Genomic DNA, 9,690 nt, shown 5'->3' on the forward strand with positions numbered 1-9,690 from the left:
ATTAAGGAATTCATAGGTAATCATAGGAATTCTACAAATGTTTTTGTGTTTTTTAAATTTTATTTAAACCCATTGAGAAGGTTATCTATTTCACAAGGGAGCCCTGGCCAGGGGAAACATAAAATTCAGCACAATGCACAAGCACAACACAAATGACGCATATTTTACAATCTCAACTGCGAAAGTCGAATGCATATCTTTTTGGGGCTCCACAGTGGGCTTTCTCAAAACTGCCGACCATGATAGAAGTGCATTCGAGGCGAGCTTCTCGCGCCCCACCCCGGCAAGGCCACCCCACGCCCGACCCTGATGATGGCGTCACTCCGCGGCAGCCGACACAGCTGCTCCTGTCGCTGAGAGAGGTGCTTTAGCGCCCCGCGGCGGCGCCCTCGGCGCTGTAGCCCGCCACGTCGTCGTAGACGAGCCGGCGACGCCCCTCCTCACAGCCACGCAGCGCCCGCAGCACGGCGGCCAGGCGCCGGTCCAGGGCGGAGAGGTGCGGCTCGGACAGGAGGGGCTCCGCCGCGCTCAGGCGGTCCTGGGACAGCGACTCCCGCATGACGTCGCTCAGGCGGTACTGAGGGAGCGCCAGGAGGTGCAGCCGCAGCAGGGTGGACCGGCGGATCCTGAGGAGGAGGAGGAGGAGGAGGAGCAGACAGGTGACTGAGCCAGGGAGGAGCACACCTCTATCACTCTATCAATAATCAATCACTCTATCACTAATCAATCATGTTTTGTTTTGAGAGCACATTTCATACCAAGGTCGTCCAATGTGCTTGATGGGCAATGTGAGTGCAACATATGACACATAAATACAGCACACGCGAAAGCTGCTCTCATCTTCAGTTTAGAGGATTGCACACAAGCGGATGCCCAGCTGCGTCACTGAGCAGCCATTACTAGTAGGTGGGGGGGGGGGGGGGGGGGGGGTCCCTTCTCTTCTGCAATAAAATGGGAACTCCCCCAATTTCCCACAGCGCAATGCAAGGGTGAATAACGCATCACCCTGTAGGACTCACAGCCACTGCCATGACACTGGATTCAGTGGTGGGCCTTTAACTGGACACGCACCCAGGAGACCACACTTCAATCAATCAATCAATCAAATTTATTTCTAAAGCAAATTTGAAAACAACCCATGTTGACCAAAGTGCTGTACAAATCAGAGCAGGCAGTAAAAATCACAATAAAAAAGACTAAAAGCAAAAGGAGGTGGAATCAAAAGGGGTCACCGCACTTGACCCCTTTTGACCTTTTGGTGTACACTGCATGCATCTGGCAACTGCGGCCCCAGTTTGCATGCAGTCCCAGGCCATACGATGCACGTCTCATCAAGGCTTTGTGGCTGTGTGTTGATGCTGGTTTACCTGCAGCACTGCTGCAAAGGGGCCAGAATGGAGGGCTCGTCTCGAGTGTGCCGTCCGAATCTGCAGAAACGCACAGGCAGTGTCACCGCATGCACCGGCTCACTGACACATTCATGTTACGAACGCTGTACTTACGCCCTTCCATTGTCCAAGTGCAGAAGGAAGGTGTTGTTGCCAAATTTTTCAAAGGTTTCATAATGGTGTCTGTCCATGTTACCTGTGCAGGAGAGTATGGAGTGGCGGGGGGGGTACCTTAAGATTGCGATCCCTAATTACTGGTAAAACGTTCCAGATTTTACAAATTAGAAATCACATAACCTATCAAAAGTCCACGAACGTGCTGAATTCAATAGTTTTACATTCAAAGTCGAGTAATAAGTATTAATATTTGATATTGATATTCAGTATTAAAGTTCGAATATGGAATCCTTGCCTTTGAAACCTTTAAAAAAACTTTACTAACTCATGAGGAAGTCCAGTATCGCCATGTCAATCAGGTCCACAAGGCGAGTGCCTCTATCATACGGGGGCGTGGTCTTCACTTTGACGCAGTAGTCAGGGTCCTTCTCCCACCTGCAGCACAGTGGAGCGGCTCTGTGTCACATTCCCAGCTCTGTGTCACATTCCCAACTCTGTGTCACATTCCCAACTCTGTGTCACATTCCTGGCTCTGTGTCACATTCCCAACTCTGTGTCACATTCCCAGCTCTGTGTCACATTCCCAACTCTGGGTCACATTCCCAACTCTGTGTCACATTCCAGGCTCTGTGTCACATTCCCAACTCTGTGTCACATTCCTGACTCTGTGTCACATTCCCGACTCTGTGTCACATTCCCGGATCTGTGTCACATTCCCGGCTCTGTGTCACATTTCCGACTCTGTGTCACATTCCCGGCTCTGTGTCACATTCCCAGATCTGTGTCACATTCCCGGCTCTGTGTCACATTTCCGACTCTGTGTCACATTCCCGGCTCTGTGTCACATTCCCGACTCTGTGTCACATTCCCGACTCTGTGTCACATTCCCGGCTCTGTGTCACATTCCCAGATCTGTGTCACATTCCCGGCTCTGTGTCACATTTCCGACTCTGTGTCACATTCCAGGCTCTGTGTCACATTCCCGACTCTGTGTCACATTCCCGGCTCTGTCACATTCCCGACTCTGTCACATTCCCGACTCTGTGTCCCATTCCCGACTCTGTGTCCCATTCCCGACTCTGTGTCACATTCCCGGATCTGTGTCACAGTCTCAGCTCTGTGTCACATTCCCAACTGGAATGGAGTTGGGAACCGGATTTTTAAAATGCAAAATGGCATTCTTATGTGTAAATGGTGACCCCTTACTGCTTCACCTCAAGACGAGTGGAGTGTTGGTAAGTGTGGTTCCATCCGTAACACCCTACACTGTGAAGTGTTTTAGTCTTATAAGGAGATTTAAAGGCATACAATACAGGTTTTCTTGCATTGCTTCACTCCCGTGTTTACTCTCAAAAAACGCAATTTCAACGCCACCTACACCACCAAGATAATTCTGGTTAGCTGTTGTTTTGCAGACTACCATTGCCAAAATCCAAAGGTCCCAGGAGTCAAAAGCTCCCTGCTCAGGAGAAGAAATACGGTGGTAAAATCTCCCAAAAATATAAGCAGTAATGACCAAAATGATCCTCTATTACTCATTTGTAACTCATTTGTGACTTTGCCACCGTATCCTGTCAATGAAATGAAATTTGTGTTCTGAAAGCCCTGCCCTCCTCCTCCTTATAATGGATTTTTGTTCTCAAGTAAGAAAATATTGGCTTGCTCTAAGATACAGTTTGTTTGACCCCATTGGTCAAAACTGTCTCACTTCATTGGCAATAGTTATGTCTAATTTAGAAAAAAGTAATAAGTCTGGGATTTTAAGTGAAAATAGAAGACTAAATTACTTTTCTTTTTCCAAGCATACATTCAATCCAGACAACCTGCTCCTGAAAAACATTCAATCCAGACAACCTGCTCCTGAAAAACATTCAATCCAGACAAAAGCTCCTGAAAAAAAGCCTTATCCCCTGAGCCCGGTTACCCCTCCCCACCGCCCCGGGCCCTGGTCACCCCTCCCCACCACCCCGGTCACCCTTCCCCACCTCCCCGGGCCCCGGTCACCCCTCCCCACCGCCCCGGGCCCTGGTCACCCCTCCCCACCACCCCGGTCACCCTTCCCCACCTCCCCGGGCCCCGGTCACCCCTCCTCCCCACCGCTTCGGGCCCCGGTCACCCCTCCCCACCGCCCCGGGCCCCGGTCACCCCTCCCCACCGCCCCGGTCACCCCTCCCCACCGCCCCGGGCCCCAGTCACCCCTCCCCACCGCCCCGGGCCCCGGTCACCCCTCCCCACCGCCCCGGGCCCCGGTCACCCCTCCCCACCGCTCCGGTCACCCCTCCCCACCACCCCCGGTCACCCCTCCCCAGGCACCCACTGTGCCAGCTTGCTGCGGCTGTAGGAGCGTCTCCAGGGGCTCCTCCAGGTCCGGCGCGGCGCCAGGGAGAGATCGGGCAGCATCACAGCCAGAGATGCCTCCAGGCCCCAGGGCTTCCCACACACGGCGTGCTCCGTGGAGCAGTAATAGGAGCACTGGCCATAGAAACACACGTTACCCACTGTGGGGAACAGAGAGGAGGAAGGGTCAAAGCACCAGGACAAACTCAGATCTCTGCATCATTAACAACACAGGCAACTCCAAAAGAGAGTTACAGCACACTCTGGTGGACATTACTAGACATCCCACCTCTTCAGGAAGGTCCGGGAGTCTCCCGGAATTTGGGCAGAATTCTCCCTCAAATCAGCGATGCATACGTTTAGAAATGCGCAATATCCTGCAGCAATCACAAATGAGGGAGCAGAAAAGTGCAGGGGACCCCCCAGGTTGTAACGGGCGGTGGGAATCCCTGCACAGCACTGTCTCCATTCACCCACCCGCCCGGGTCGGTCAGTCTCCCGGAACATAATGGGAGACCGAGAGGGTGAGATGTCCGCATTACACTCCAGATGCCTGTTGAACGGGGCTACAAGACTGCCGTAAAACGCTACTGCTGTCCTTGTATCCTTTGCTATTTTTGTCAATGATGCAATTTTATTAATCTTTTACTTTACATGGCTATCAGTTTAATTCACTCCTGTGAAGTGGTTTCAGCCTGAATAATGTGTAAAGGGAGGATGAGAGAGGGGTGGTGTGAGTGTGAGACCCTGACCGGGGGAGGTGTAGAAGGTCCTGGCTAGCTTGCGGTCAGTGGTGATGTCCCGGATCTCTCTGGTCACGTTTATCAACCTCCCAGCCACTGGTGGAATCCGCTGAAAACCCAGCACCCTGAGAGATAACATAACCCAGCACCCTGAGAGAGAACATAACCCAGCACCCTGAGAGAGAACATAACCCAGCACCCTGAGAGAGAACATAACCCAGCACCCTGAGAAAGAACATAGCCCAGCACCCTGAGAGAGAACATGACCCAGCACCCTGAGAAAGAACATAACCCAGCACCCTTAGAGAGAACATGACTCAACACCCTGAGAGAGAACATGACCCAGCACCCTTAGAGAGAACATGACCCAGCACCCTGAGAGAGAACATGACCCAGCACCCTGAGAGAGAACATAACCCAGCACCCTGAGAGAGAACATGACCCAGCACCCTGAGAGAGAACATGACCCAGCACCCTGAGAAAGAACATAACCCAGCACCCTGAGAGAGAAAATGACCCAGCACCCTGAGAGAGAACATAACCCAGCACCCTGAAAGAATGAATATGCGGTTAAAAGAGCCAACTGTCAGTTCAACTTGATTTAATTTAATCCATTTTGGGTAATATGTGTAGGAATTACATGATAATAGGGCAGTCATGGGATGATGTTACACCCGGCATTCGTTTTACCTGTCCAGGTGGAAGGCGGCGATCTCAGCATTGTGTCTCTCAAAGTCGGAGAAGTAGAAGAGGTTGAAGTCTGTCTCTGCGTCACGCGCCTGTCTGAGGGGTGGAATGAGACAAAGACAGAGGCAGGGTGTGCTTACTGCCCACCTGTCTCTCACCACACACTGACACCTGCAGTTCAGACCTATGAGCTGCAATCCTTCAGAGCTAAAATAAACTGTGACTCCTGCCAGTGAGTGCACTATACTTTCAGAACACAACTTTCATTACATTGACAGGATACGGTGGCAAAGTCAAGATGGCCTCAAGCTTTATTACAAATGAGTCATAATTTTTGGTCATTCGTGGGAACAATTAATTTCCCTGCAATAACAGTTATTATCTCACTTCATGGGTTTGAAGAGAGCCTGTCCGTAGTTAGGGAATGACATCACTAGTTTGAGCTGAGTCCCTCCTGTTTTCTGCACTGAAAACAAAAAGAGAGGGAGGAGGCACTATGACAACGTATTCCACAAGGGTGCACACACATTGGTGAAAAGATGAAAGAGGATTGCCATCATAGGTGCCTTATATAATTGGTTTAGCCTTCTTAATATTTATAATAAATTAATGAAAGACATTCAAATTGGCTGAGCATTCTATCCCTGATGGTCAACAAGCACAAGTAGCTTTCCCTGGCGAAGAACTCACCCACCACCTATGACTGCCACCCGAATAGATAACTGAACACATTGGCAGAGTGGATAAACACGCTTTGCGTAACACGCAGAATGCTCTTAAAGTGCACGGCTGCGTGGGGGACTGTTTTCAGGGACAGATTAGCCCTCTCCCAGCACGCACTGTGGCTCTTTGCGGCCTATTAGCATACGGGTCTGTGAGAGGAGACCTCGGGTGAATCACAGAAAGGCCTCTGGTATCGAGTGTCTTTTGAATGCAACTGTTTTTTCCAGGCTTCATATTTCACCGTACTATGCAAGAGTGATCACTTCCCCCCTGTTTCATGCCTGTAACCTTACTGTAGTGAATACAATGTATATACTGTACATTTAAATAAAGTATCAAATAAAGATATTGCAACACGAATATGTCTGGAAATATCATGTGGCAGCAAGTAAATGCATAAAAGCATGCAGATGTGGTCAAGAGGTTCAGCTGTTTTTCAGACTGGGGAATGGGGAAACAAAAAGTGATCGAAATGACTTTGACCATGTAATGATTGTTCGGGCCAGACAGGGTGGTTTGAGTGTCTTAGAAACTGCTGTTCCCCTGGGATTTTCAGGCACTACAGTCTCTAGAGTATGCAGAGAATGGTGAAAAAAGCAAAAAACTTCCAGTGGGCATCAGATCTGCAGGGAAACATGTGTTGTTAATGAGAGAGGTCAGAGAAGAAGGGCCAGACTGGTCAAAGCTGACAGGAAGGTGAAATTGACGCAAATAACCACACATTGGTATGTAGAAGAGCATCTCTGAACACACAACATGTCAAACCTCTAAGTGGATAGACTAATAAGTCAAATAAATACCTATATATTTAGTAAATATGAACACTGATAAGTGAATAACTGTCCACCTCATAGCTCAGCTGATCTTAAGCAAAGGTCATTCTTGAAAGCTGCATTTCTGGCACATTCGGCATAATGATATTATTTCCAACAACAGTGAACACTGCACTGCGTTTCCAGGACGCACAGGCCAGCGGTTGTCTGACAGTAAGATCGCTTTGTTTACGGGATGCTATTATCCGCACGCCTTTTATTGAGTAAGGACCTGGGCAGACGTTCCGCTGCCAGCCTGTCTCTGCAGTGAGGTGAGGTGGGAGGAGGTGGGAGGAGGCGCCAGGGGCGCGTACCGGCACTGACGATGCGGTGGCTGGAGAGCTGCTCCAGCAGGGGCGGCAGGTTGGGGTCCAGCCTGTCGTACAGCTGCCAGCGGGTGATGCCCAGGTGGAAGCGCAGCCAGGGGGGGTGGGATTCGCTGCTGCTGTTCCACTGGGCCGCGTCATAGGCCTCCTCGCTGTCACTCACCCTGAGGGGGGAGGGGTTTAGGGGAACGAGAGCGCCGGCCCTTTAAACGAGCCCTCGTCGCTGTTCTAGCAGAGCTCCGAATGACAGGGCTCGATCCGCAGACCGCTCAGACTCAGTCTGAGATACCAGTCTTTATTGTTTTCAGGTCCCGTTGTCATGGTATTGTTTTGTGCAGTATTGATGTTGGTTTTGAGGTGTTTGAAAAAGTCTTGCATCTTTAATATTGTTACACAATAAGCGTTCGATCTGTATTGTGAACGTTGAATTTTCCTGTCAAACATTCATTTTTGACAAGCACGTTCAGATAGAAAGTCTGAAATAGTAATACAACATTTAATTTCATTTATTTTTAACTTTCTTGTGGTTACATAACATTTACAATACATTACATTTGTAGGCTATGATTCATGTTGTGTTCTCAAAAGTGACCACTCCAGCAGTAGGCTATGATAGTTCCCTCCCCCCACACTTACCACTCCAGCAGTAGGCTATGATAGATGATAGTTCCCTCCCCTCACACTTACCACTCCTGCAGTAGGCTATGACAGTTCCCTCCCCCCACACTCACCATTCCTGCAGTAGGCTATGATAGTTCCCTCCCCCCACACTTACCACTCCTGCAGTAGGCTATGATAGTTCCCTCCCCCCACACTCACCACTCCTGCAGTAGGCTATGACAGTTCCCTCGCCCCACACTTACCACTCCTGCAGTAGGCTATGATAGTTCCCTCCCCCCACACTCACCACTCCTGCAGTAGGCTATGACAGTTCCCTCGCCCCACACTTACCACTCCTGCAGTAGGCTATGATAGTTCCCTCCCCCCACACTTACCACTCCAGCAGTAGGCTATGACAGTTCCCTCCCCCCACACTCACCACTCCTGCAGTAGGCTATGATAGTTCCCTCCCCCCACACTTACCACTCCTGCAGTAGGCTATGATAGTTCCCTCCCCCCACACTCACCACTCCTGCAGTAGGCTATGATAGTTCCCTCCCCCCACACTTACCACTCCTGCAGTAGGCTATGACAGTTCCCTCCCCCCACACTTACCACTCCTGCAGTAGGCTATGACAGTTCCCTCCCCCCACACTCACCACTCCTGCAGTAGGCTATGATAGTTCCCTCCCCCCACACTTACCACTCCTGCAGTAGGCTATGATAGTTCCCTCCCCCCACACTCACCACTCCAGCAGTAGGCTATGACAGTTCCCTCCCCCCACACTCACCACTCCTCCATGCTGTCCCCATCGCTGGCCTGCACCTTCGGCTTTACCTTCAGCAGCCAATCGTCTTCATGGAGCGCTGGGCGTGGCAGGTTGTAGAGAGGGTGGCTGAAGAGCGCTGACAGCTTGGGAAGGCCAGCCCCCACAGACTTGCCGAGGCGGTCCATTTTGGCGGCCATGTTGAGCGAGGCAATCGGCCCTCCCTCCAGAGGGGGGGCGCTGTGGCCCGGGGGGAGCCTGGCTGATGAGCCCCCCCGCCCGGCACCGGTGTCCAGTGAGCCAGCCTCCGGCGGGGTGAGGCTGGTGTCCACCAGGGCTCGGAGGCTCTCGGTCCTGGGATGGGGCGGAGGGCCGCAGGTCGTCTGGAAGAGCGAGAGGGAGAGCAGGGCCAGGAGGAGGTGCAGGGCCAGGGACAGGCAGGCCAGGAGAAGGCAGAGGGGTCGAGAACACCGACGCAGGTCCCGCCTCTTCATGCTGACAATCCGGAGGTCAGGGAGCGAGGGAGACACCGATCGGAGTGTGTTGGCATCTTTAAAAAAAAAAAAAAAAAACTTTGAGAAACAACAAGATGACTCCTCTGGACTCCTCTAGATGAACGATCAACCTTTATGCTTGTGCCCAGGCCCTCCCTACACCAAAGCGGGAGGCACGGACAGTGACGTTACACGTGAGATGGCTCAGATACAAGAGTCCAGAGAATCAGACCTCTTCATTATCCCTCACTGTACCCGCAGAGCCTTCTCAAAACGACAGAGCGCAGAGCAAAGAAGGCCAAAAGTATCACTTACCTGCTTGTGCTTCCTCATGAAAAAAAAGTTGCTTCAGACTGTCTGTGACTCTTCTGTTTCCCAAATGAGAGCTGGCTCGGATGTCCCAACTCCTTTATTTCTGTTTGCACTCTTTCCCCCCTTTCCCTCCCTCCTCACTCTTTCAGAGTTGCCAGGTTAGAGCGATCCCAATGGCATGAAGACCCAGATCAATCTGTTTGCTTATCTGACCATTGGTCTACAGAAGACAAGGTCTTCCTCTTTTTTTTTCTCTCCACGTCAGGCATACACCAGGCACATTTGTACACCAATTGGCTGGAGCAGAGCCAGAGAGGACCTAGCAGATGGAGAAATGACAGCTTTGCTTTCAGACGGCTGGGGGACTAAAGGCCTAGAGAGGAC

At 51.1% G+C, this 9,690-nt stretch overlaps 1 protein-coding gene across 1 annotated transcript; it reads right to left on the reverse strand.

Moving 5' to 3' along the window:
* Window positions 1-367: 367 nt before the first annotated feature.
* fam20cl (family with sequence similarity 20 member C, like) lies at window positions 368-8,994 on the reverse strand. Its single transcript, XM_061230521.1, has 10 exons — window positions 8,525-8,994; window positions 7,122-7,297; window positions 5,660-5,738; window positions 5,276-5,368; window positions 4,595-4,710; window positions 3,823-4,003; window positions 1,831-1,940; window positions 1,503-1,584; window positions 1,368-1,427; window positions 368-626 (listed from the first exon to the last, which is right to left on the reverse strand). Exons 1-10 carry the CDS (start codon window positions 8,992-8,994, stop codon window positions 368-370), a joined length of 1,626 nt encoding a protein of 541 aa, XP_061086505.1.
* Between the last annotated feature and the right edge of the window lie 696 nt (window positions 8,995-9,690).

This window comes from Conger conger, chromosome 2 (genome assembly GCF_963514075.1).
Source record: "Conger conger chromosome 2, fConCon1.1, whole genome shotgun sequence".
In the NCBI taxonomy this organism is placed as follows: domain Eukaryota; kingdom Metazoa; phylum Chordata; class Actinopteri; order Anguilliformes; family Congridae; genus Conger; species Conger conger.